This window comes from Oncorhynchus tshawytscha, unplaced genomic scaffold, assembly GCF_018296145.1.
Source record: "Oncorhynchus tshawytscha isolate Ot180627B unplaced genomic scaffold, Otsh_v2.0 Un_scaffold_1528_pilon_pilon, whole genome shotgun sequence".
Lineage (NCBI taxonomy): Eukaryota > Metazoa > Chordata > Actinopteri > Salmoniformes > Salmonidae > Oncorhynchus > Oncorhynchus tshawytscha.
Genome location: NW_024609832.1, coordinates 492705 through 520398, shown reverse-complemented (window position 1 = coordinate 520398; position 27694 = coordinate 492705). Strand labels below are relative to the sequence as shown.

General features: G+C 43.0%; 2 protein-coding genes across 4 annotated transcripts; one reads left to right on the top strand and one right to left on the bottom strand.

Annotated features, from left to right (window-relative positions):
* Positions 1 to 37: 37 nt before the first annotated feature.
* elavl1a (ELAV like RNA binding protein 1a) lies at positions 38 to 11363 on the top strand. Of its 3 annotated transcripts, none has more exons than XM_024425616.2 (7): positions 38 to 208; positions 1015 to 1222; positions 4959 to 5175; positions 5867 to 5970; positions 6903 to 7056; positions 7148 to 7373; positions 7470 to 11363. In XM_024425616.2, exons 2-7 carry the CDS (start codon positions 1187 to 1189, stop codon positions 7792 to 7794), a joined length of 1062 nt encoding a protein of 353 aa, XP_024281384.2. In that variant the 5' UTR covers positions 38 to 208; positions 1015 to 1186; the 3' UTR covers positions 7795 to 11363. The 3 variants fall into 3 exon arrangements, with proteins under 3 accessions (XP_024281384.2, XP_024281385.2, XP_024281386.2); XM_024425617.2 differs by having other exon boundaries at positions 43 to 208; positions 4959 to 5142; XM_024425618.2 differs by lacking the exons at positions 38 to 208; positions 1015 to 1222; positions 5867 to 5970 and having other exon boundaries at positions 5006 to 5142.
* A 3200-nt stretch (positions 11364 to 14563) lies between these two features.
* On the bottom strand, positions 14564 to 24313 carry LOC112253678 (excitatory amino acid transporter 5-like). The gene is made up of 7 exons (XM_042319520.1): positions 23746 to 24313; positions 22680 to 22759; positions 22018 to 22233; positions 16311 to 16564; positions 16082 to 16181; positions 15303 to 15731; positions 14564 to 15025 (listed from the first exon to the last, which is right to left on the bottom strand). Exons 1-7 carry the CDS (start codon positions 23908 to 23910, stop codon positions 14887 to 14889), a joined length of 1383 nt encoding a protein of 460 aa, XP_042175454.1. The 5' UTR covers positions 23911 to 24313; the 3' UTR covers positions 14564 to 14886.
* Positions 24314 to 27694: the final 3381 nt, after the last annotated feature.

The following is a 27694-nucleotide window of genomic DNA, read 5'->3' as shown; positions in this document are numbered from 1 at the left end:
ACATAAAGTGCCCGTAGAGTTGTCACATCTGTAATTGACAAGGGCAGTAACAAATCATCTGCAGAGGTGGGTGTGGATCTGCTTTCGTCAGCGGTCCTCTTGGTTTTGGTGCCTGCGAGAAGGAGCTGTCAGCTAACGTTAGCTAGCTAAAAAAAACACGGAACGATTGACAGACAAGAACAGCGAAAGCACCAACGACAAAAAGCTGGTAAGTTAGCTATATGGTTGTCGAACTAGCTATGTTGTAGTAATCCAGTTGTTGATTTACCATTTTGCTCTGCTACAACAAAGCCGAATGCCAGCAATGCGGGTTTGGAGGCCCCACCAGTGCCAGATAGCTAACCACAGAATGATATTTGAGCCAGCTTGGCTAATCTAGCTAGATGGCTAACTGTAGCTAACAAGGCCCTGAACAAGGTGTCGGAGTTTTAGGTGGGGGAGAGGGACCGCATTCAACACATGCTCGCGAAAATAAGGGAACGGTGGGCATATGGCCTAGTTAGCTAACGTTTTCCTGCAGCAATGTGTTCGCTAATTAGCAGGGCAATGTCCATTTGCTTTGCGTTTGAGAATGTTATTTTCTTCCTTTTGTAGTTAGGAAAGTAGTAGTAGCTGCTGCTAGCTAGTTATTAACTAGCCAGCTAGTAAGCAACCAAAGCGTTCACGCCCCCTGGCGTAAATAGTTGCTAGATATTTATATAACTCGCTAGGTACTAACGTTAGCTAACTCACACAAACTAGTGACTAACGTTGCGGTAGGAATGTTTTGCTCTCATTTGTCTACCGTAGTGCTCGATGAGGCAACGTTAGCCACAAACAGGCCAACTCTAGCTACAGTAGTTGGCTAATATGTTAGTTCGCCAACGTACTAGCTAGCTACTGTGTATAGTCTGGTTGCTAACTAAACATGCCACAAATCATAAGTCACCAAAATAACACTCGTAATAGCTCAGTGGTCGTAAGCCAATTAGGCACTCGGGGACTAACAAAATAATGCTCTGCTCTTCTTCACAGGTGCGCCAGAAGTGGGAGGCCCAATTTACCGTTTCGTTTTTGTTTAGCTCATTATTAATTTTGTTTGAAAACAAACCCTACCCCCCTCCTCACCCCTATTTTTTTGTTTGTCCCAAAAACATTATTTTGTTTGTGATACCTCCTCCAGCTTTGGGAGCAGCGAGGGGTCTTCATGGCTGTTCGAAGAGGCCACATCAGGTACCTAAAAGTGAGTATGACTTTTCCCATTAGGGGAGGATCTAGATCAGTCCTAAAGTAATTATATTGTAACAACTGTAATCTAGCTAGCTAGCTATTTAATCAGATTGCGTTAATATGTTACGCTTTGGCCCATGGTTTTCAAATGTATTGATAATTAAAAATAGGATGTAATAAATGTATCACTAGTCACTTTAAACAATGCCACTTTATATAATGTTTACATACCCTACATTACTCATCTCATAGGATTATACTGTACTCTATACCATCTACTGCATCTTGCCCATACCGTTCGGCCATTGCTCATCCATATTTATATGTACATACAGTGCCTTGCGAAAGTATTCGGCCCCCTTGAACTTTGCGACCTTTTGCCACATTTCAGGCTTCAAACATAAAGATATAAAACTGTATTTTTTTGTGAAGAATCAACAACAAGTGGGACACAATCATGAAGTGGAACGACATTTATTGGATATTTCATTTTTTTTTAACAAATCAAAAACTGAAAAATTGGGCGTGCAAAATTCAGCCCCTTTACTTTCAGTGCAGCAAACTCTCTCCAGAAGTTCAGTGAGGATCTCTGAATGATCCAATGTTGACCTAAATGACTAATGATGATAAATACAATCCACCTGTGTGTAATCAAGTCTCCGTATAAATGCACCTGCACTGTGATAGTCTCAGAGGTCCGTTAAAAGCGCAGAGAGCATCATGAAGAACAAGGAACACACCAGGCAGGTCCGAGATACTGTTGTGAAGAAGTTTAAAGCCGGATTTGGATACAAAAAGATTTCCCAAGCTTTAAACATCCCAAGGAGCACTGTGCAAGCGATTAATATTGAAATGGAAGGAGTATCAGACCACTGCAAATCTACCAAGACCTGGCCGTCCCTCTAAACTTTCAGCTCATACAAGGAGAAAACTGATCAGAGATGCAGCCAAGAGGCCCATGATCACTCTGGATGAACTGCAGAGATCTACAGCTGAGGTGGGAGACTCTGTCCATAGGACAACAATCAGTCGTATATTGCACAAATCTGGCCTTTATGGAAGAGTGGCAAGAAGAAAGCCATTTCTTAAAGATATCCATAAAAAGTGTTGTTTAAAGTTTGCCACAAGCCACCTGGGAGACACACCAAACATGTGGAAGAAGGTGCTCTGGTCAGATGAAACCAAAATTGAACTTTTTGGCAACAATGCAAAACGTTATGTTTGGCGTAAAAGCAACACAGCTCATCACCCTGAACACACCATCCCCACTGTCAAACATGGTGGTGGCAGCATCATGGTTTGGGCCTGCTTTTCTTCAGCAGGGACAGGGAAGATGGTTAAAATTGATGGGAAGATGGATGGAGCCAAATACAGGACCATTCTGGAAGAAAACCTGATGGAGTCTGCAAAAGACCTGAGACTGGGACGGAGATTTGTCTTCCAACAAGACAATGATCCAAAACATAAAGCAAAATCTACAATGGAATGGTTCAAAAATAAACATATCCAGGTGTTAGAATGGCCAAGTCAAAGTCCAGACCTGAATCCAATCGAGAATCTGTGGAAAGAACTGAAAACTGCTGTTCACAAATGCTCTCCATCCAACCTCACTGAGCTCGAGCTGTTTTGCAAGGAGGAATAGGAAAACATTTCAGTCTCTCGATGTGCAAAACTGATAAGAGACAGACCCCAAGCGACTTACAGCTGTAATCGCAGCAAAAGGTGGCGCTACAAAGTATTAACTTAAGGGGGCTGAATAATTTTGCACGCCCAATTTTTCTGTTTTTGATTTGTTAAAAAAGTTTGAAATATCCAATAAATGTTGTTCCACTTCATGATTGTGTCCCACTTGTTGTTGATTCTTCACAAAAAATACAGTTTTATATCTTTATGTTTGAAGCCTGAAATGTGGCAAAAGGTCGCAAAGTTCAAGGGGGCCGAATACTTTCGCAAGGCACTGTATTCTTATTCCTTTACACTTGTGTGTGTATAAGGTAGTTGTTGTGAAATTGTTAAATTACTTGTTAGATATTACTGCACGGTTGGAACTAGAAGCACAAGCATTTCGTTACACTCGAATGAGCATCTGCTAACCATGTGTATGTGACCAATAAGATTTGAATTTAACACTGGGGTTTCAATATCACTCTATACACAAGCATCATAAGAGGAAGTGTTTGAGTACCTACACTTATTAACATACTGGTATAAATATTTATTATTGCTCGCAAGTAGAGAAAAAGGCATAGAAATTATCCTTATAGTCAGACCCATCAGTATTGGTCATGTTTACTAGTGAAGTACAGGAGTTTCATTCATCCAAAGGTCTGCTGGATGGCTAACTGTCTTACCCCACAGAATACACAAACAGATGGCGCTCCATTCATTGAGGGGCTGTCAGAAAACAGCACTGAGGCCTGATCAAGGGGATGCAATGTTCAGATCGGTGGTTGCAGCTAGCTAACCCTCTTCCCACTGGGCAGGGGTAGCATTGGAGTTCAGATATCTGCATTTTCAAAACGCAGGCCAGAAAAAATCTGTTTTAAACTATTTCACCTGAGTTTTATATTGAAAGTTGTTTTTTGTTGATTCAATATAGTGATCTGGGGGGGTGCGTGCGTGCAACTATCGTTTTGCTTCATAGAAAACACATTAGTGCAACACATTCTGCAGAAAATAGCTTAATTTTCATCAGATCACAACAGAAGTGCAAGCCTATTTGGCTAGCAGTCACACAGGTACATTTTCTTACATATGAAAAAGCAAGGTATTTCTTGCAAAAAAAATACTTGCATGACCATCATATTTCTGTTTATCATAGAAAGAATGTAGCCAAGTACATTTCCTAATGTTTTACATCAATTTAATTTTGCATTTTACCATAAAGAGAGAAGTAGCTACACATCAGGCAGTCTGCTCAAATAATGTCCGTCCCCAAATTCTCATCTGAGTGGAGAGGTGCAACGGAAGCACAAAATGTGTCTGATTCCGAGCAGGAACTACAATATGCATTTTACATTTGCTTTTACAAAACGCAGCAGATATACATTTATTTTCTGCGTGAAAAATGCAGAATTCTGCGTGACCGTGACCCCTGCTGGGTAAGCAGGCGTTTGCTCACAAGGCCTGTTCTAACATCCATGATGGCTGTTTCTACTAATCAATGCCTCAACGGTTCTCCGGAATGAATGGTTGGTTACCCCTGGTTTAGAACTCTGTCAGACCACAACAACCAGGCTTGGTTAGTGGGATGAAGTTGTTTAGAACGCTGCAGAAATAAATGAAATGTGGTGGGGCTGACTGGGAGTTTCTCCATTCTACACCACAGAATCATCCCAATGTTCTGTGACGTTTGTGGTCTCTGGATCTCAAGCTCTTATCCCAGAGTAGTGTCGGAGCTGGCTGGGTATAGGCGTGTTTAAAAAATAATAATAATGCCTGGTCCATGATTATGTAGAGAGTAGCTGAGTTGAGTCTGGCTGTGAAAGTACTGCAGGTGATTAACTTGTGGGTAAGAGGAGCTACAGTCATTGCTGCCATCCACCATTGTGCTCCTACATCTGGGGTGTAATTAGGCTCTGTAGATTAGGATGCTATGTTTACAATGTTGCATGTAGATTTTGTAAAAATGTTATTATTGTTTTCCTTTTATGATTTAAAATCTGCATCCCGTTGACGTTTCAGCCATGCTGGTTTACTTCCGAATGCCTGTTTTTCTCTTCCTTAACTGTGCCTCCCTCCCTCCCCAGGAGGTGTATGACATGTCCAACGGCTACGAGGATCACATGGGAGGAGGAGATGAGGTGACGGATGCCAAGACCAACCTGATAGTCAACTACCTTCCCCAGAGCATGAGCCAGGACGAGCTACGCAGCCTCTTCAGCAGCATTGGCGAGGTGGAGTCCGCCAAGCTCATACGGGACAAAGTGGCAGGTACGGAACACCTTGTCCCACAATGCACTACAGGTGTGTGACCTCTGACCTTGGAGTAGAATGGATGGAGGAGTTGGTCTGTGTGTATGGCTCACATTTTACAGGGGCGTGTTTGAACATTTTGCTATGTTGCGTCCTACCGAACACGACTCAGGGGTACCTTTTAACAAACCTTGGGGACCCCCATAATTGTTGAAATATTACGAAGGGCACCTCCATAACATGTTTGTTCAAGCCAACCAGTCAGTGTGTAGAGTAACTGGTATACTGCCCTGTCTGCCTCTTGTAGGTGTATGAGAACTGCTGATGAGACAGAGATCTTTGACATGCTCACTAGTAACTTTGTGGTGAGATGTTTGTAGTATCTATGCAAACAGCTTCATGTCATATGTTCTGTTTAGGCCTAGGACTATGTCTCGCTGTAATTTGAACATTTGTCCTCCTGAACTTGATATGAGGTATTCCACATAGTTATTTTGTATAAGGCTGTTGGTGTAGATATTTACCCATGCTCTCCATCTGTCCGTGATGGGCTCAGCTTTCCTTATTCCAGGAAAACAGTCCAGTTTGGTTGAAGCCTATTTCTTTGTTACTTGTTTCACGACTAGCATGCATTGTGTAGATTTGTTTTGTTTAATCATTTATTTGACCAGTGTGCCGATTTATTTGAAACTATACAACGTTTTTTTATTTTATTTTATTGTTTTCCTTTTTTTTTCTCTAGGCCACAGTTTAGGGTACGGATTTGTTAACTATCTTACCCCTAGCGATGCAGAAAGAGCTATCAATACTCTGAATGGACTAAGGCTACAGTCTAAAACTATCAAGGTAACGTGCAATAAGGTGTTCCTACAGTACTGTGTCAACCCAACCATGTCATGTCATTTAAACTAGCCCTTCTCTACTGAGGCTGACTGTCAAATCCACCCCTAGACGCTTCCTCCTAGGCCCTCCTATGGATCTGAAAGGATTGTGTGGGTGTTAGCAATATGGTGTTATGTTAGCCTTTCTTTGCCCTTTGCCAATACCAACCCAATCGTTTCAGATGGGCATGTAGTGCCAATAGTTTAGGATTGGATTTGGGAATCGGCGTTAGTGTGGGTCTATATTAGACAGGACTACGTCTGATAGATCACTGGCCCCGCTTCTGACGGATGGAGTAGAGAAGTGCAACCGTATTTTCAGCCTTATTCAGGACTAAACTTTTTTAAATTCTTTATTCAGCACCACTACCTCAGGTTGACATTTTACACGTTAATTTATCATTTTAAGTTTGGAACTTTTTATTTGGTTTGGTACGAGAGAAAAAAAATCACTCCTGAGAATGTTTTTCCCTATGTTGATTTTGGTACTATAATAGTTGTTTACGTCATTTTGAAACTTGGAAAGTCCTACTTCGATATTGCCCACCACATCTTACTAAGGGAATGGTTTTTCTACGTAAAAGCCACAATGGTCAGTCAAGGCACCTTTTCACTTTTTAATTTTCTAGTTTTGGAGACATTACTCATGAAGGCTTTATAAAAGTAAACTCATGATTTTGTCAATTCAAAACATAAGGCAATTACAAAACATTCATTTGCCAAGATTGCATAAAAATATACAAACATAATTAAAACAACCTTCTAATAACCACTTTTTATTTAAAGTAATTTCTCATTTCTGGCTAGATATAATTCAGGGTTGTGTGTAATCAGTGTGTACTATGGAGGGTATCGTCAGTGGTGTTTAATGTGCTCTGTGCTGCCCTCTGGTGTTAGGTTTCATATGCGCGGCCGAGCTCTGACACCATTAAAGATGCCAACCTGTACATCAGTGGCCTGCCCAAGACCATGACCCAGAAAGACGTGGAGGACATGTTCGCTCGCTACGGACGCATCATCAACTCCCGGGTGCTGGTCGACCAGGCCTCTGGTAGGACCACACAGACACACATTCTAGAACCAGGCCTCGCTGTGTTCGTCTGTCTCTCAGCTGAACCTGTCCTGTTCATGTCTTTTCCCAGGCCTGTCTCGGGGGGTGGCGTTCATCCGGTTTGACAAGCGAGCGGAGGCCGAGGACGCCATAAAAGACCTGAACGGACAGAAACCCCCCGGATCCGCTGAGCCAATCACAGTGAAGTTTGCTGCCAGCCCCAACCAGGCCAAGAACACTCAGCTCATATCTCAGCTCTACCACAACCAGGGACGCCGCTTTGGAGGGCCAGTTCACCACCAGGCTCAGAGATTCAGGTAACACACACACTGAAGCGTTGTCCCCTCTCAGGTTCTCTAAAATGAGTGTGAAGAGACAGAGTGATAACCCTAGCCCCCTCTGTCCTCCCCCAGGTTTTCTCCCATGTCTGTGGACCATATGAGCGGTATGTCTGGGGTGAGTGTGCCGGGGAACGCCACCTCTGGCTGGTGCATCTTCATCTACAACCTGGGCCAGGACGCCGACGAGGGCATCCTATGGCAGATGTTCGGGCCCTTCGGCGCCGTCACCAACGTCAAGGTCATCCGCGACTTCAACACCAACAAGTGCAAAGGCTTTGGCTTTGTTACCATGACGAACTATGAGGAGGCCGCCATGGCGATCGGCAGCCTCAACGGTTACCGCCTCGGGGACAAGATCCTACAGGTGTCGTTCAAGACCAGCAAAGGCCACAAGTAGAGGGAGAAGAGGGAGGTGGGGTGATAGAGGGAGGAGAGAAACCTCACCCCAGGCTTCTAATATGGAGGGTAAATTGCCTCAGTTTGACAAAACAAACTTGTTTTTAGCGTTATCTCACTAAGCCCATTCTCACTCTGCATCTTTGTACTAGTCTAACAGAGAGTCTAGGCTGAGTTTGATATTTCTCTTGTTTTTTTTTTTACTCATGCTTTGGGATGTTCCAAACGCAGTTCTCAATGTTTATCCTGATATGGTGACCAATTTCACAATTCAAGACTAGATTGTTTTTCCTGTGAGACTAAACTAGTGTCGCTATGTGCCATATGAATGGTAGGACCACGGTAGGGGCTTGGAGAAGGATGCTCTACAGTCATACGTCTAGTCCCCCACTGTAGGAGGAAGCATGCTGTCTTAGACGCTGGTTCCAGTGTAGAAATATATGCCTTAAGTTACCCTCCCTGTCAAGCCATCCACTGTCTCCAGCCATTCTAAAAGGAAAGCACTTTTTAAATCCTTATTATATAATGTCAGAGCGATAGTCGGCTGTTTTGACGTAAACCATACATTGGTCTTCTCTCACCGTGTGGAATCAGTTTTATACGCCTCATGTTAGGTACTGGATGGTACCATTTACATAGCAGCATGTGTGTCACGTTTTGGGGCTCTTTTAAAAGTTGACTCTTGAGAGGCCATGTAAAAAAAAAAAAAAAAAAAAAGTCTGGAGATTTTAAAGTAGGAACATGTTTAAGAAGGACCAAAGAAATGGAAGGGTATGATCCCAGGGCCAGTATTCACATGCTGATCTAGGATCATAAATAAGTACGATTTATATGGACCGAGAGGAGCTGATCTTAGATCAGCATTAAGTCCTCTGAGAAGCTTTGTGAATAGGGAAGATGCTTACCGTTATGACTCATTTCCCCTTACCAGTAATAGTTTGGACATCTGAACAACCGGTACTAAGGCTGAATCTAACAAGAGTGGAGCAACACAGCTCTCTCTCTCATCCAGTTTGCTGTTTTTGTAGAAAAAAAGTTCTCTCTTTAGTATCTTTGATGTTTTTCTTGAATTTTCTTTGAGAGACTAACTTTTCTTTTTTCGTCGAAGCGTAGACTACTGATCGGAGAGTTGAGTTGTTTTTGTTTTTTACTGCTCATCTCGAGCTAAAGAAGAATTTATGGCCTTTGTGATCATTTTTTTTTGGTTCTGTTTTTGGTCCTTTGTTTTGATTGTTTTACTTTGAACATGCAATCATTAAATTTTATTTAGATTTGACTCAACGTTTTGGTTTAGTTTCTTTTATTTCTTCAGGTTTTGGTTTGTGGATTTTCTTTGGGGTTTTCTTTTTTTGATTGTAGAAGCTGAGGGAAGCTACAGACACCAGACTGCTATTATGATGATACTACAGTATGACACTACTCACTCCATTCCCATTGGGATATTGCAGGACGTTTGAATGGTCAACATCATAAGGTTTAGTTTGACTCTCTAAGATGGTCTGAAGGGCAAGAGGATGCAGTCTCCGCTGTAAAACACCTCAGACGTTGGCCTTATTTTCCATTCAAACTTGTGTGTGAACCATGAGGCAGAGGGCTTTCAAAGATTGGAGTCCACCAGTTGAGGTACTGAAAGTCTTGTTTCATGTTAATAGATGTAGGAGTTACTGATGAACCCATAAGGAATAGTCTGTTCTAATACAGGTACTGCAGGAGGTGGTTTCACTCATGGGCCTTTGATCTGCCTTGCAGCCAACAAACACAGTCATCCTGAGAAACTGTCTGCCATTTTAGAAATGTGCAATAACCGAAAAACTTTGGAAAAAAGAAAGAAAGCTAAACCCAGGCATATTCAAGTGACGTTTCAGGAAGAAGACTGGGGGTTGGTTTTCCATCAAGCGAATATTCCTACATCTGTTTTTAACATATCTTTGTGCACTTTTCATCACCAAGGGCTTTCCTATGTAGGTTTGAGTGTAGTACTGTAGTCTGTTGGAGAGTAAGTAACTGACTACAGCAGCACCAAAACACAGTTAGTTAGTTTAGTTTCCTGCTGCAGCAGATCTAGGATCAGTTTACCCTTACACAGTCCTAACCTTCACCATAATGGGTGACACTTGTTTTAGAAAAGTAGGGCCTTGTCTCCTGGACTTTCAATAGAGATTCTCCATTGAGCATGATTTTATGTCCAGGAGTAGGTTCTGGGTTCTGGGAACAGCCTAGTAACCAGACTTTATAATCCTCTCTCTTCTAAAGGTATTGTGATCTCTGTCTTCGGATCTGTAAAGCCTTACTAGTTTCCACACGTGGACAAAAAATACTGCTTCTGTCACAGGAATATCCTCTCTGTAGGCCTCAAGTTAGTCACTATTATTTTTTTTAAGGAGAAGATTGTTTAAGGAGAAGGAGTTTCTCATGGAACAGTCCTGAACAGAGTGCATGCAATATGTGGTGGGTCTTTAAAAAAAAATCTGGACCAGAAACTGTACTAGTGGTTATTCTGAACCAGAAACTGCACTAGAGAGAGTGGTTATTCTGAACCAGAAACGACCACTAGAGAGAGTGGTTATTATGAAGCAAAAACAGCACTAGAGAGAGTGGTTATTATGAAGCAAAAACAGCACTAGAGAGAGTGGTTATTCTGAACCAGAAACAGCAAAAGAGAGAGTAGTTATTCTGAACCAGAAGCAGCACTAGAGAGAGTGGTTATTCTGAACCAGAAACGACCACTAGAGAGAGTGGTTATTATGAAGCAAAAACAGCACTAGAGAGAGTGGTTATTATGAAGCAAAAACAGCACTAGAGAGAGTGGTTATTCTGAACCAGAAACAGCACTAGAGAGAGTGGTTATTCTGAACCAGAAACAGCACTATAGAGAGTGGTTATTCTGAACCAGAAACGACCACTAGAGAGAGTGGTTATTCTGAACCAGAAACAGCGCTAGAGAGAGTGGTTATTCTGAACCAGAAACAGCAAAAGAGAGAGTAGTTATTCTGAACCAGAAGCAGCACTAGAGAGAGTGGTTATTCTGAACCAGAAACGACCACTAGAGAGCGTGGTTATTCTGAACCAGAAGCAGCACTAGAGAGAGTGGTTATTCTGAACCAGAAACAACCACTAGAGAGAGTGGTTATTCTGAACCAGAAATGACCACTAGAGGGGGAGTGGTTCACTTGCTTGACTCTTTGTTCTCATCCTTTTGATATTTTACTATTGAGTTCTACTAATCAGCTATTGCTTTGCTAGCTTCTCAGTGCTACTATGTGGAAATGCTAGTGGGTTTACTGGAATAAATAGATTATGGTTAACCTCTGTTTTTAGCCTTAATTTATGTGGGAGAGATGGAAGAACCTGGCAACAGCAGTGGAGGCACAAAGACGTAATTTATTTGACTTGTATGTAGTTTTACATGTTTGTACATTTTTTTGTGTTGGAGTTCCTTTTGACTTTTTTAATGGATTCATTTTGATTTCTTCTGTTTGGTTTTGAAGGAAGGCCTGTTCAGAACCTGTCTAACACACAATTACTTTGAATAAAATATCTGTAAGCTTTATAAAGCTCAGCAGGATTGTCCTTTTGGCTTATTGTGTGTATTGTGAGGAGGGGGAAAAGTTGCTCAAATCATTACATTTCAAATTGGATTAGAACATAACAATGTACAAGACAAGTATCTTGCATGGACACCACAGTAATTTTCATTTGTATGTAAAAACATTTTGAGAAGTTTCTTCTAGATACTAGGTGGTCAAAGATGTACATCACAGTGAAATCTACAGTAAATCTACCAATAAGACATTGAAATATCAGTTAACCATTCTGTGTTTGTTATAATTAGGTTAACAGAGGTAACGACGAGAGGATTTACCCCTAGTCACTGACTATATTTAAACACATTTTCAGTATTAAGTTCTGTCAATTTCAGCACTTTTGTGGTTGCAACATTCTCAGTAACGGTGACCAGTTATTAAGAACATTTTAAGGCAACTCCAAAACCTAACTGCAAAATATAAATGAAAAATGTGCAAATGCAACATTTAAGTTTAAACCATAAAAAAAATATATATATTACTAAATAATCAGTAATCACACTCACATTTGTTTTAAACTACTGTTACATCTCTAGAACCCTCAAACTCAACTCTGGACCTCAGAAGGCAGTTCCACTGCATGTTTTCACTGTTCCCCTCTAATCAGGGCCTGATTTAGACCCGGGACACCAGATGGGTGTAATGAATGATCAGGTAGAACAGAAAACCAGCTGGCTCTGGACCTCGTAGGGTCAGAGTTGAATACTCCTGCCCTAAATATCGCATCTTCATGCAAGTATCTATAACCATTCTGATACCAAAAAGGATTTTAAAAAACTCTGAAAGTGCTTCTCATCTATCTTCACAGTCAGCAGCACATTGAACCAAAATGGTGTCCATAATGCCACCTGGATGCCTAAAAAGTGCTCTGTGCTGCAGTACATTGTGGCACCAAAATGGTGTGCTGAGCGGAATCTGCATTGAGCTAAAGAAGGAAAACTGACTCGGACATAACATGCACCCTAGTGGACCTACTGTATAAGTAAGTCCCTGTCACTGGTAGGTTACAGTAGCCTAGATAGCCAGTCACAAAATGATGAGGAAAACCTGCTTCCTCATCATGGCACAGGTGTGATCATCAGACAGTAAATAGCTGAACATTTACCAAAGCGACTTACTGCATGTGCGGGAATCAACCGCACAACAATTAGTGGTGTGAGCACATCATCAACCAACTGATCCATCAGAGAACATTATGAAGACATTATAGTCAACTCCTGATAAATGCACATCAGAAAAGTGCAAACTCTGTTTCAGTGCAGGGTTGTTTCCCAGTCCCATTGTAATTCCCCAGTCCAAAGCCATTGATATCAGGACAACTCTATGTATATTCATGTAAATAGAAAGGTCTCTGTTGAAGGCGGGCAGTGCCCCCTGCTGTCTGTCCAGTGAAAGTGTCTCAGACCAAACAGTTTGTAGCGGGGGACGGGTTTGTTTGTGACAGCATGTATAAGGGGACCGGTTTCTCTGTGATACGGGTTGCAGCCGGGGACCGGTGTCTTTGTTACACAGGTTGTAACAGGGAACAGGTTTCTCCTAAACTTGACACAGGTTGTAAGTGGGGCCAGATCTCTCTGTGACACAGTCACCTTCCACCTCATAGACATAGTCACAGCGATGGGCATAGTCCATGAGAGGAGCCTCAGACAGGGCACAACTCTGGACACTCTGGCCACCGAAGGAGATCACTGTGTCCCTCTGCACAAAACACAAACACAGAACACACACAGAGAGAGAGAGAGAGAAAGAGAGAGAGAAGACAGTTAGTCGAAGAGCAGATTCAAACACACTAAAACCTGGTATTATAGAGTTGTATTGTAGAGGGCTTAGGGCTGGGGTCAGTGTAAAGGTGGTATATAGTTGTATTGTAGAGGGGTTAGGGCTGGGGTCAGTGTAAAGGTGGTATATAGTTGTATTGTAGAGGGGTTAGGGCTGGGGTCAGTGTAAAGGTGGTATATAGTTGTATTGTAGAGGGGTTAGGGCTGGGGTCAGTGTAAAGGTGGTATATAGTTGTATTGTAGAGGGGTTAGGGCTGGGGTCAGTGTAAAGGTGGTATATAGTTGTATTGTAGAGGGGTTAGGGCTGGGGTCAGTGTGTAAAGGTGGTATATAGTTGTATTGTAGAGGGCTTAGGGCTGGGGTCAGTGTAAAGGTGGTATATAGTTGTATTGTAGAGGGTTAGGGCTGGGGTCAGTGTAAAGGTGGTATATAGTTGTATTGTAGAGGGGTTAGGGCTGGGGTCAGTGTAAGAGGTGGTATAAAGGTGGTATATAGTTGTATTGTAGAGGGTTAGGGCTGGGGTCAGTGTAAAGGTGGTATATAGTTGTATTGTAGAGGGGTTAGGGCTGGGGTCAGTGTAAAGGTGGTATATAGTTGTATTGTAGAGGGGTTAGGGCTGGGGTCAGTGTAAAGGTGGTATATAGTTGTATTGTAGAGGGGGCTTAGGGCTGGGGTCAGTGTAAAGGTAGTATATAGTTGTATTGTAGAGGGGTGTTAGGGCTGGGGTCAGTGTAAAGGTAGTATATAGTTGTATTGTAGAGGGGTTAGGGCTGGGGTCAGTGTAAAGGTGGGGTCAGTATATAGTTGTATTGTAGAGGGGTTAGGGCTGGGGTCAGTGTAAAGGTAAAGGGCTGGGGTCAGTGTAAAGGTAGTAGGGCTATAGTTGTATTGTAGAGGGGTATAGTTGTATTGTAGAGGGGTTAGGGCTGGGGTCAGTGTAAAGGTAGTATATAGTTGTATTGTAGAGGGTTAGGGCTGGGGTCAGTGTAAAGCTGGTATAGAGTTGTTACCTGGGGTCAGTGTAAAGGTGGTATATAGTTGTATTGTAGAGGGCAGAGTTAGCGTTTGACTCCCTCCTCTCAAAGTCCTTCTTTGTACAGAGGTGACACATGATGCCTGCAGCCAGAGCGTCTCCCAACACATTGATCATGGTCCTGGGCTGGGGTCAAAAGCTGGTATCCCTGGGTCAGACACAAACACTCTGGGGTCGGTCAGACACTATAGTTGTAGGACCCAGTCCACAGAGGGGTTAGGGCTGGGGTCAAAAGGTAGTATACTCTCAGTGTAAAGCAGGCATAGAGTTGTTACAGGACCCAGTCCTTCTTACAGAGGTGACACTGATGCAGCCAGGTCTCCCAACACATTGATCAGGTCCTGACCCAGTCCACAAAACACTCTCACGGTCAGACACTTACAGGACCCAGTCCACAAACACTCTCACGGTCAGACACTTACAGGACCCAGTCCACAAACACTCTCACGGTCAGACACTTACAGGACCCAGTCCACAAACACTCTCACGGTCAGACACTTACAGGACCCAGTCCACAAACACTCTCACGGTCAGACACTTACAGGACCCAGTCCACAAACACTCTCACGGTCAGACACTTACAGGACCCAGTCCACAAACACTCTCACGGTCAGACACTTACAGGACCCAGTCCACAAACACTCTCACGGTCAGACACTTACAGGACCCAGTCCACAAACACTCTCACGGTCAGACACTTACAGGACCCAGTCGATGGCCACGATCAGTGTGATGTCAGCGGGCGGCAGCCCCACAGAGGTCAAGACGATCACCATGGTAACCAGGCCCGCCTGCGGAATCCCAGCAGCCCCGATACTGGCCGCTGTTGCTGTGATACTGAAGAGACAAGAGCAGGGTCAGGGTGTGTGTGTGTGTGTGTGTGTGTGTGTGTGTGTGTGTGTGTGTGTGTGTGTGTGTGTGTGTGTGTGTGTGTGTGTGTGTGTGTGTGTGTGTGTGTGTGTGTGTGTGTGTGTGTGTGTGTGTGTGTGTGTGTGTGTGTGTGTGTGTGTGTGTGTGTGTGTGTGTGTGTGTGCGTGCGTGCGAATGTGTGGTTGCTGTGACACAAAGTAACTAAGAGAGTAACAGAGAGAGCTCTTGTGTAGACAGTCCTGACCTGATGGTGACCAGCTGACCAAAGTCCAGTTCGTACTCGTTGACCTGAGCGATAAAAATGGCTGCCACGGCCTCGTAGAGGGCTGTCCCGTCCATGTTGATGGTGGCTCCGACTGGAAGGACAAACCTGGCGATCTGTCTGTCCACTCCACAGTTCTCCAACAGACACTTCATGGTGATGGGCAGGGTGGCAGAACTGGAGGAGGTTGCCAGGGCGATGACCAGAGCCTGTAGCAGGCCTCTGATGTAGGTGAAGGGGTTTTTGCGTGTGATTACAAAGTAGAAGAGCGGCAGCAGGATGAGTCCGTGGACAAACAGGCCGGCTAACACTGTGATGAAGTACATCCCCAGCTTCTCTCCCAGGTGGGCGGGGTCATGCATGTCCAGGATCTTCCCTGCTACCAGGAACACAATGCCGAAAGGGAAATACCTGGAAAAAGATCAATAAATTATAAATACCTCAAAATAAATGAGGCAAGCAAGCAATGGGCCCTTGTGATTCTGTCTCTGTCCGTCATGCCCCCTGAGCTTTGGGCTTCCTAAGAACTCAAGCAGCTTTGGGTTGACCTGGCTCAACTTGATGACCTGCCACACCTGAAATGCAGACATACACTGAGCTAATGACTAAGGGAGAGGGGGGTAGGAGGAAGATGTGTTGGTGAGATCCGATCTCAATCTAAATGAATCCTCCCATTCTCAATCCTCCAGATCAGGATTACCAGACCTTTACATGTGAAGGAGAGTTCAGACAGGTGACTGCTGTGTGTCTCAACAACTCACCACATGGCAGCATTGATGATCTTCATAACACACTCGTTGACACACTGACACACATTGACCAATGGAGCGCCTCTCTCGCCCATCTTCCCCAGGAGCAGGCCTGCACAGAGAAAACACAGGAGCAGGCGTGATTGGAAGGGCGTGTGTGTGTGTACTCGTGTATCCAGTGTGTCATTTGTGTGTGTTCATTCATGCATACTATATGTGTGTGTGTGTGTGTGTGTCTCACCCATAGTAGCAGAGAAAATGACAATCCCCAGTACGTTCATGCCAGAGCTGTGGCCAGGGACAATCTTGTACTTGATGTCTGGAGCTGGGGTGATCTCCAGGAAGACCGGGTGGCCCAGCTGAGGGTTGTTGTGGTCGGGCATCACGTAGACGTAGTTGGCCTGGGACTCCACCAAACTGGAGGCTACTATGGGCACCAGGTCTGTACGGTACTGTTGAAAAGTTGCCTCTATCAGATTGGAGGGAATCATGTTCCTGTCAAAGGGAGAATAACATGTAAATCATAAAGTCTACAACAGTATTGGATATGATGGGAGTTATTCCCTGAGTAATGGAGTGATAATAAAACTGTTTATATGATGGGAGTTATTCCCTGAGTAATGGGGTGATAATAATAATGTTTATATGATGGGAGTTATTCCCTGAGTAATGGGGTGATAACAATACTGTTTATATGATGGGAGTTATTCCCTGAGTAATGGGGTGATAACAATACTGTTTATATGATGGGAGTTATTCCCTGAGTAATGGGGTGATAACAATACTGTTTATATGATGGGAGTTATTCCCTGAGTAATGGGGTGATAATAATACTGTTTATATGATGGGAGTTATTCCCTGAGTAATGGGGTGATAACAATACTGTTTATATGATGGGAGTTATTCCCTGAGTAATGGGGTGATAACAATACTGTTTATATGATGGGAGTTATTCCCTGAGTAATGGGGTGATAATAAAACTGTTTATATGATGGGAGTTATTCCCTGAGTAATGGGGTGATAATAAAACTGTTTATATGATGGGAGTTATTCCCTGAGTAATGGGGTGATAACAATACTGTTTATATGATGGGAGTTATTCCCTGAGTAATGGGGTGATAATAAAACTGTTTATATGATGGGAGTTATTCCCTGAGTAATGGGGTGATAACAATACTGTTTATATGATGGGAGTTATTCCCTGAGTAATGGGGTGATAACAATACTGTTTATATGATGGGAGTTATTCCCTGAGTAATGGGGGTGATAATAATACTGTTTATATGATGGGAGTTATTCCCTGAGTAATGGGGGTGATAATAATACTGTTTATATGATGGGAGTTATTCCCTGAGTAATGGGGGTGATAATAATACTGTTTATATGATGGGAGTTATTCCCTGAGTAATGGGGGTGATAATAATACTGTTTATATGATGGGAGTTATTCCCTGAGTAATGGGGGTGATAATAATACTGTTTATATGATGGGAGTTATTCCTGTTTAATGATGGGAGTGATAATAATACTGTTTATATGATGGGGTGATAATAATACTGTTTATATGATGGGAGTTATTCCCTGAGTAATGGGGGTGATAATAATACTGTTTATATGATGGGAGTTATTCCCTGAGTAATGGGGGTGATAATAATATACTGTTTATATGATATGATGGAGTTATTCCCTGAGTAATGGGGTGATAATAATAATGTTTATATGATGGGAGTTATTCCCTGAGTAATGGGGGTGATAATAATACTGTTTATATGATGGGAGTTATTCCCTGAGTAATGGGGGTGATAATAATACTGTTTATATGATGGGAGTTATTCCCTGAGTAATGGGGGTGATAATAATACTGTTTATATGATGGGAGTTATTCCCTGAGTAATGGGGGTGATAATAATACTGTTTATATGATGGGAGTTATTCCCTGAGTAATGGGGGTGATAATAATACTGTTTATATGATGGGAGTTATTCCCTGAGTAATGGGGGTGATAATAATACTGTTTATATGATGGGAGTTATTCCCTGAGTAATGGGGGTGATAATAATACTGTTTATATGATGGGAGTTATTCCCTGAGTAATGGGGGTGATAATAAAACTGTTTATATGATGGGAGTTATTCCCTGAGTAATGGGGTGATAACAATACTGTTTATATGATGGGAGTTATTCCCTGAGTAATGGGGTGATAATAATAATGTTTATATGATGGGAGTTATTCCCTGAGTAATGGGGTGATAACAATACTGTTTATATGACGGGAGTTATTCCCTGAGTAATGGGGTGATAATAATAATGTTTATATGATGGGAGTTATTCCCTGAGTAATGGGGTGATAACAATACTGTTTATATGATGGGAGTTATTCCCTGAGTAATGGGGTGATAATAATAATGTTTATATGATGGGAGTTATTCCCTGTTTAATGATGGGAGTGATAATGGGGTGAAATACTGTTTATATGATGGGAGTTATTCCCTGAGTAATGGGGTGATAATAAAACTGTTTATATGATGGGAGTTATTCCCTGAGTAATGGGGTGATAATAAAACTGTTTATATGATGGGAGTTATTCCCTGAGTAATGGGGTGATAATAATACTGTTTATATGATGGGAGTTATTCCCTGAGTAATGGGGTGATAATAAAACTGTTTATATGATGGGAGTTATTCCCTGAGTAATGGGGTGATAACAATACTGTTTATATGATGGGAGTTATTCCCTGAGTATTGGGGGTGATAATAATACTGTTTATATGATGGGAGTTATTCCCTGAGTAATGGGGTGATAATAATACTGTTTATATGATGGGAGTTATTCCCTGAGTAAAGGGGGTGATAATAAAACTGTTTATATGATGGGAGTTATTCCCTGAGTAATGGGGTGATAATAATACCGTTTATATGATGGGAGTTATTCCCTGAGTAATGGGGTGATAATAATACTGTTTATATGATGGGAGTTATTCCCTGAGTAATGGGGTGATAATAAAACTGTTTATATGATGGGAGTTATTCCCTGAGTAATGGGGTGATAATAATACTGTTTATATGATGGGAGTTATTCCCTGAGTAATGGGGGTGATAATAATACTGTTTATATGATGGGAGTTATTCCCTGAGTAATGGGGTGATAATAATACTGTTTATATGATGGGAGTTATTCCCTGAGTAATGGGGGTGATAATAATACTGTTTATATGATGGGAGTTATTCCCTGAGTAATGGGGTGATAATTATACTGTTTATATGATGGGAGTTATTCCCTGAGTAATGGGGGTGATAATAATACTGTTTATATGATGGGAGTTATTCCCTGAGTAAAGGGGGTGATAATAATACTGTTTATATGATGGGAGTTATTCCCTGAGTAATGGGGTGATAATAACACTGTTTATATGATGTGTGATGTTATATTGTCATATATGATTTGTTCAGATTTTTTAAGTGAAATCTCTACCTTCAGGTGGACTATCTATTCTATTCTGCTGACCCTGTGTTCCGGTAGCCCTGTCCTGTCACACTGAGCATATAACGTGTCAGAAGGTTGGGGTATCTGCTTTCTGTTATCGTCTCAATTTTATCCTGAGCAGCGTCAATTTCTCCTGGTCCGGCCAGAAGCAAAGAGGTCCCCTGTCTCAGAAAGACTTATGTGGTAACATCTCCAGGCTGGTTGCCTGTGTTGGTGGTTAAGAGTCCTCATCATTAGGAGGCCTGTATTCATAAAGGATCATGTTAAGGCTACTGCACCAGGGCCAGTCAGCCTATCAGACGTGTGACAAATGATCTAAAGCACCTCTGACAGTCATACAGCCAACATCCGCCCGCCCGTACACAGCTTTCACTAAAAATACCCATAATCCTCTGGGCTTTGGAGGATTCTTCACACGGAGGGCCTAAGCCACTGCCGATCCTTAACACGCATTGTGCAGTGTGTTCTGGGCAAAGCATTTAGGACACGGTGTGTTCTGAGAAGATAGAGACTTAGTCGTCACTGGGGTACTTTGAGCCAAAGGGGTAAGTCGAGCCACCCAAATATATAATTTGACCAAATATTTAGGATGAGGTCATGATTTTATGGAATCTGTGAAGGAAGAAACCACATGGAAAAAGTAGTAAGCAAGTTAGGTCCAAAAAAATGATTTTCACCAAGTCAAATATATTTATTGTGTTAGAGGTTTCATAATGCTTGCATTTTTGCTGGGATATGAGGTAACAACAGGGGCTGGTCTATGTTAAAATATTTTTTTAAAGTACAGTGTTAATTAGGTGTTAAGCCTGTGTTAAATGCTTAAAATGATCAAAATACAAAAAGTGATTGTGTGGAATTGTGGTTGGGAAATAGACATGGTTGGGAAAATAGACATGGTTTTAAAAAGGTAGTGGTAATTTTTCATTCAGTAGAGAAATTTGTAGGCGGCTTAACTTACCCCCATACCCAGGGTAAGTTGTGCCAAGAAACCACTTTTTTTGGGAAAAGCTATGTTTTTCCAGGGATACACGCTGAAATATATGTAGATACAGTATCTTTGTTAGAAATAATGATGTATTTCCCTTGACTGAGTGATACTGAATGTAAAAAATGGCTCAACTTACCCCACTCTCCCCTAATGATGCCTATTATTAACCCATGGCCCGCTGGAGGGTTGACTTGTTTCAGAAGTGAATGTGAACAATATAACCAATAGAACAGTCCCAAACATGCAAATCCCTCAAACCACGTGAGCTAAATGACCTTGTACTGGTGTTGCTGTTTTAAATGCTATTTACGACCTAAAGACCCCTACTTAATACAAGCTTCCAGGTAGCTGTATTTAGCTGTACTAAGGGGACTGGGGTGGACAGGACTGGTTTAAAATGATTCAATCCACACAGAACCACAACACTGTTGGTAACAGAAAAAGAAAAGATCTGATTCCTTGAAGAGTCAGTATTAGGAGGCTATTTAGCCAGCAGGGTCTTAAACCTTTTAGCTAACCCTTCCCCAAATCATAAACCGTAAACCTTTTAACCTAACTCCTAAACTTAACCCTAACCTTAACCCCTAACCCCTAGCCTAGCTATCGTTAGCCAGCTAGCTAAAATTAGCCACCTAGTCACCTTGCTAGAATTTCGTAACATATCATTCTTTTTACAAATTCGTAACACATAATACAAATTGTAATCGTAGCATATCATACGAAATGGGTGATGGACATCCACAAATGAATACATACATTACAAAACGTAACATATCCTACTACATGGGCTGTCCCGGATTTACGTACAGAATAATACGAAATGCTCTGAGACCAGGTTGGGGATTCAGTCAAAGGACAAGCCCATTGCTCTTGACTTTTAAAGGTAATTTACGCTTGAGCTGGAATCCGCAGCGTTTACCATGAATGCAATATCCACCAACGTCAGGAAACTTGCCTTTACAAGGCGCATTTTTCCACAATGCAATGCGCTTGTATACAAAGCGCCTGTTGTTGAATCCCAGGCCTACACAACCTTTATGGTTTATACTTAGCTGAGGAAAACTGGAGTTCACTGAGTTCACTGGTTGACTGGTTTATTTATGAGTTAATCCACACAAACCCCGACAGGAAGAATCAAATATAAAATATTTGATTCTTTCGAACGTCTGTGTTAGCAGAGCAGTCAGAATCTGTTGCCTGAGTCTGGTGGAAATCTGGAATCTCGTCCCATGAGGGATGTTAAGGATGAAAAGGTGGGTGCTAAACACCTTAGACTGACTAAAGACAGGAAACTCTGGAATCTGGTACAGCCAACTACTGATAGAGGCAATGTGTCTGTGGGCCATCCTATTCAAATATGCCGCTCAAGATACTTCACCATGTGTATGTACATTCATGCGCATTTGTGTGTCTGTCCGTGCGTGTTTGCATGCGTGCGTCCGTGTGTGCGTAAATGCTTGCTTGCGTGTATATGTACCTGATGAGGTCCAGCAGAGCATCAGCAGAAGTCATAACGGGCCCTGACCCTGCTCTGTGCCCGTCCTTCTCTGTGCCCGTACCAGGGTGGATGACCAGCACCAGGATGATGCCGACGATGACAGCGATGAAGGTGGTCCACAGGTAGTAAGTGATGGTTAGCACCCCCAGCCGCCCGCTGGCCTTAGTGTCCATGGCTGACAGCCCCGACATCAGACTGGCCACGGAGTTAGGATTCATAGAGCATTCAGTCAGTGTTGTATTCCATTCAAATTCAGAGAGCAATCTGATAGCGTTCTATTTAATGAGCTATTTAATTTAGCGCTCTTTTCCGTTAGAATGCTATGAATACTCTAGGAGTTGTAAAGAAAGAGAATGCTATCAGAATACTGTACGAATCCTGATGAAATGCAATGCTGTGAATGCTCCAGGAGTTCTATTTCATCAGGAGTCGTACAGCATTCTGATAGCATTCTCTTTCTTTACAACTCTTAGAGTATTCATTTAGTGTTGTATTCCATTAGAATCCATAGAGTATTCGATTAGCGTCTTATTCCATTATAAATGTATAGAGCGTTCTATTGAAGTAGCATGGGTTGTGGTGTAGACCAGGGAGAAGAGCAGTAGGGACATGGGGAACAGACAGTAGTGATGATGTGTTACCTGGATGTGATGAGAGGCAGGATCAGCATCTTCAACATCCTCATCAGCAGTTCTCCAGGGAACGAGAAGTAGATCTTAGCCTGGAAAGGGGAGACACACAAAACTCTGGGTCAGGGGACAAGCTGTACATGGCAGACCTGGGGCAAATACATACAGTTGGTAAAATACTTTCAAATACATGAGGTGTGCACCGTTTGCACTTTAGGGACTATTCTGTTGGTTCCATTGTACCAGGCCAGCTAAGTCAAACCCACTTCTTGGTCTGGTGCCTGGTATGTTATATATTTTTGGTTTGACATTGTGTTACAGGATTTTACATGACTAATAAAGTTCAATCAATCAATCATTCTCAGGTGACGTGCTTTCCCATTGGGCTATGCTTGATGCTGTGTATTTATTGACAGGTTGAGGTTAGCGTGGATGCAGATTACAACAGTGTGTCAGATAATTAGAAGCTGCTGACCCATTAATCCACTACTGAAATAGTGGATGTCAAGGGTTGGATCACCATGGCTACTATTGACCCAGGTAGAGCAGTTGAATGGTCCAGCCTCTACTGTAGCTAGCTGAATCAGTACTGTATAACTGGGATGTGCAGGTTATGGTTCAGTTGATATTGTTTTATTGCATCTGTTCTGAATTCAATACAGCAGTTATCGATCTGCAGTCAGAGTAGTTTCCCATGTCAACAATATGGTACAAGCTTTGTGAGACAGGGTTTTATGCGTTGTGAAAGTGTCTTGCTGGTCACTCTCTCTTTAGTCTCCGTCTGCACTATCCCAGTGTAAGGCCCTCTCAACCAACCCCTCAGTGGTTTACTATCCCTCTGTCTAAGATCCAGAGCCCTCTGTGTTAACACTATCACACTGTCTAAGACCCAGAGCCCTCTGTGTTAACACCACCCCCGTCTAAGACCCAGAGCCCTCTGTTAACACTACCCCCGTCTAAGACCCAAAGCTCATCACATCTCCCTGTAGGATGCCTGAGTGCTATAAACCTTAGGCCCAATAGAACCAAAACCTTGTTGCATGACTCAATAGCTGTGTGTGCGCGCGCGCCTCCATACCTGCGTGGAGAGGTTGAAGCTGCGGAGGGAGAAGCCGAGCACACAGCCAGAAACCACGGCGATGACCGAGAGCGTCAGCAACCCATTGCGTTTACAGTAGCCCTTGATGTATGCCCAAACCTTCACAGAGACCATGCTCTTTATAATGTGCTTTATGCACTCCATCCTGAGGCCCAGTTACTCCACAGGCTGAAGGAAAGAGAGGAGAGAAGAGACAGGCCTGGTGGCCCAAGGTCCTGCCTTACGTCCAGTCAATGAATGATTCCCAAACCAGAGGGTCGCGAGTCACTTGTGGGTCCCACCTGATTCCCTTTTGGTCCCTGTTCAGTATCCTGTCCTGGCTTGAAATATGTCTCTAGTCCTGCTTGACGGTTCACAAGAAAACTCCAAAAGCTTTAAGTGGATTCCCGCTGTAAAAGATTTATGTGGTGAGTCAAGGCAGTGAAATCACTAAGGACCGATCCCGGGCCACTGCAGAAACTGAAGGATAGCTGACGATGCAGCAGGACTGGCTGTCAGTGCATCCAGCCAGAGAGTCAGTCAAACACTAGCTGATCTAAACGGCTGTCAGAGAGGAGGTGGAAGTGGACAGAGTAAGTCTCTGTAAACCTCCGTCTCCAACAGGAGATTAAGCCCTTGAAAATAATGCTTCCTAGAGACTCAGGCACACACACACACACACACACACACACACACACACACACACACACACACACACACACACACACACACACACACACACACACACACACACACACACACACACACACACACACACACACACACACACACACACAAACACACACACACACACACACAACATCCCCATGGGATTAGCAGGTTCTAGGTCAGTAGCGGTCTCTGACACTGAGGTCTCACTCCCATTAATAACCCATTATGTCTTATTACCACTGACTGACTAGGAACTTACTTTATTCAGAAAGAATCAGGACTGCTTAAGTGAGTTAATTTCAATAATTACTTAAAAAGTTGACCCGGCCTGAAAATAACAGTTGTCAAAGTCCTGAATGACTAATTAACAGTGAGGTAGGTTGATATGAAAATCAAGCATTTACAGTGCCTTCGGAATGTATTCAGACCCCTTGACTTTTTCCACATTTTGCCACGTTACAGGCTTATCCTAAAATGGATTCTAACATTTTTTTCCTCATCAATCTACACACAATATCCCATAACAACAAAGCAAAAACAGATTTTTAGAAATGTTTGCAAATGTATAAAAAAAATATTTAAAAAATAACATGAGTATTCAGACCCTTTGCTATGAGACTCTAAATTGAGGTCAGGTGCATCCTGTTTCCATTGATCATTCTTGAGATGTTTCTACAACTTGATTGGAGTCCACCTGTGGTAAATTCAATTGATTGGACATGATTTGGAAATGCACACACCTGTCTATATAAAGTCCCACAGTTGACAGTGCATGTCAGAGCAAAAACTAAGCCATGAGGTCGAAGGAATTGTCCGTAGAGCTTCAAGAGGATTGTGTCGAGGCACAGATTTGGAGAAGGGTACCAAAACATTTCTGCAACATTGAAGGTCCCCAAACACACAGTGGCCTCCATAATTCTTAAATGGAAGAAGTTTGGAACCACCAAGACTCTATCCTAGAGCTGGCTGCCTGGCCAAATTGAGCAATCAGGGGAGAAGGGCCTTGGTCAGGGAGGTGACTAAGAACCCGATGGTCACTCTGACAGAGCTCCAGAGTTCCTCAGTGGAGATGGGAGAACCTTCCAGAAGGACAACCATCCCTGCAGCACTTCACAAATCAGGCCTTTATGGTAAAATGGCCAGACTGAAACCACTCCTCAGTAGAAGGCACATGACAGACCACATGGAGTTTGCCAAAAGGCACCTAAAGGACTCTCAGACCATGAGAAACAAGATTCTCTGGTCTGATGAAACCAGTATTGAAATCTTTGGCCTGAATGCCAAGCATCACATCTGAAGGAAACCTGGCATCATCCCTTGGGTGAGGCATGGTGGTGGCAGCATCATGCTGTGGGGATGTTTTTCAGCGGCAGGGACTGGGAGACTAGTCAGGATCAAGGGAAAGATGAATGGAGCAAAGTATAGATAGATCCTTGATGAAAACCTGCTCCAGATCTCTCAGGACCTGGGGTGAAGGTTTTACCTTCCAACAGGACAACGACCCTAAGCACACAGCCAAGACAACGCAAGAGTGGCTTCATGACAATTCTCTGAATGTCCTTGAGTGGCCCAACCAGAGCCCGGACTTGAATCCGATCGAACATCTCTGGAGAGACCTGAAAATAGCTGTGCAGCAACGCTCCCCATCCAACCTGACAAAACTTGAGAGGATCTGCAGAGAAGACTGGGGGGAAACTCCCCAAATACAGGTGTGCCAAGCTTGTAGCGTCATACCCAATAAGACTTGACGTTGTAATCGCTGCCAAAGGGGCTTCAACAATATACTGCGTAAAAGGTATGAATACTTATGTAAATGTTATATTTCAGTTTTTTTATTTCTATATATTTGCAAACATTTCTAAACACCTGTTTTTACTTTGTCATTATGAGGTATTGTGTCTAGATTGATGAGGGAAAAAATAATTTAATACATTTTAGGATAAGGCCGTAACCTAACAAAATGAAATACTTTCCAAATGCACTGTAGGCCTTATGAATGGTTTGTGAAGGATTAAAGTACAGCTAAAACAATCAAACACAACATTGCAACACTTTGGAAGCTAAATCAAGGCAGCCGATCAAAAAAAGCACACTGATCACTGATCCTTATTGGGCTCCTCAGTTGGATCTCTACAGGAATCTTGAACCCTATACTGGAAAAAACAAACGACTAACACTTTTTAATCGTTCCCCCCTTCCCCCCCAACCATTGGTGAAGGATGTTCCTTTGTTGTGTGTTGTTGCCAAAGCTTAGTGATTATTTATCCTCGTTGGTCTATTTAGGGCCCACAGGTGCTTCTCCCAGCAGTTCTAATGTCAGGACTTATAGGGATTGCCTGCTGACTGCTAGCAGTAAACGTGCGTGTGTGCGTGTGTGCGTGTGTGCGTGTGTGTGTGTGTGTGTGTGTGTGTGTGTGTGTGTGTGTGTGTGTGTGTGTGTGTGTGTGTGTGTGTGTGTGTGTGTGTGTGTGTGTGTGTGTGTGTGTGTGTGTGTGTGTGTGTGTGTGTGTGTGTGTGTGTGTGTGTGTGTGTGTGTGTGTGTGTGTGTGTGTGTGTGTGTGTGTGTGTGTGTGTGTGTGTGTGTGTGTGTGTGTGTGTGTGTGTGTGTGTGTGTGTGTGTGTGTGTGTGTGTGTGTGTGTGTGTGTGTGTGTGTGTGTGTGTGTGTGTGTGTGTGTGTGTGTGTGTGTGTGTGTGTGTGTGTGTGTGTGTGTGTGTGTGTGTGTGTGTGTGTGTGTGTGTGTGTGTGTGTGTGTGTGTGTGTGTGTGTGTGTGTGTGTGTGTGTGTGTGTGTGTGTGTGTGTGTGTGTGTGTGTGTGTGTGTGTGTGTGTGTGTGTGTGTGTGTGTGTGTGTGTGTGTGTGTGTGTGTGTGTGTGTGTGTGTGTGTGTGTGTGTGTGTGTGTGTGTGTGTGTGTGTGTGTGTGTGTGTGTGTGTGTGTGTGTGTGTGTGTGTGTGTGTGTGTGTGTGTGTGTGTGTGTGTGTGTGTGTGTGTGTGTGTGTGTGTGTGTGTGTGTGTGTGTGTGTGTGTGTGTGTGTGTGTGTGTGTGTGTGTGTGTGTGTGTGTGTGTGTGTGTGTGTGTGTGTGTGTGTGTGTGTGTGTGTGTGTGTGTGTGTGTGTGTGTGTGTGTGTGTGTGTGTGTGTGTGTGTGTGTGTGTGTGTGTGTGTGTGTGTGTGTGTGTGTGTGTGTGTGTGTGTGTGTGTGTGTGTGTGTGTGTGTGTGTGTGTGTGTGTGTGTGTGTGTGTGTGTGTGTGTGTGTGTGTGTGTGTGTGTGTGTG

Excerpts from the sequence above, each read along its gene's own strand:
- elavl1a (XM_024425616.2), top strand. The coding sequence starts at position 1,187 with ATGGCTGTTCGAAGAGGCCACATCAGGTACCTAAAA. Across the intron at positions 5,176-5,866 it reads TGTCCCACAATGCACTACAG|GCCACAGTTTAGGGTACGGA; the intron begins GTGTGTGACCTC and ends TTTTTTCTCTAG. Across the intron at positions 5,971-6,902 it reads TACAGTCTAAAACTATCAAG|GTTTCATATGCGCGGCCGAG; the intron begins GTAACGTGCAAT and ends CTCTGGTGTTAG.
- LOC112253678 (XM_042319520.1), bottom strand. The coding sequence starts at position 23,910 with ATGGAGTGCATAAAGCACATTATAAAGAGCATGGTCTCTGTGAAGGTT. Across the intron at positions 16,565-22,017 it reads GCTCTGCTGGACCTCATCAG|GAACATGATTCCCTCCAATC; the intron begins GTACATATACAC and ends TCCCTTTGACAG. Across the intron at positions 15,026-15,302 it reads GGTCAGCTGGTCACCATCAG|TATCACAGCAACAGCGGCCA; the intron begins GTCAGGACTGTC and ends TTGTCTCTTCAG.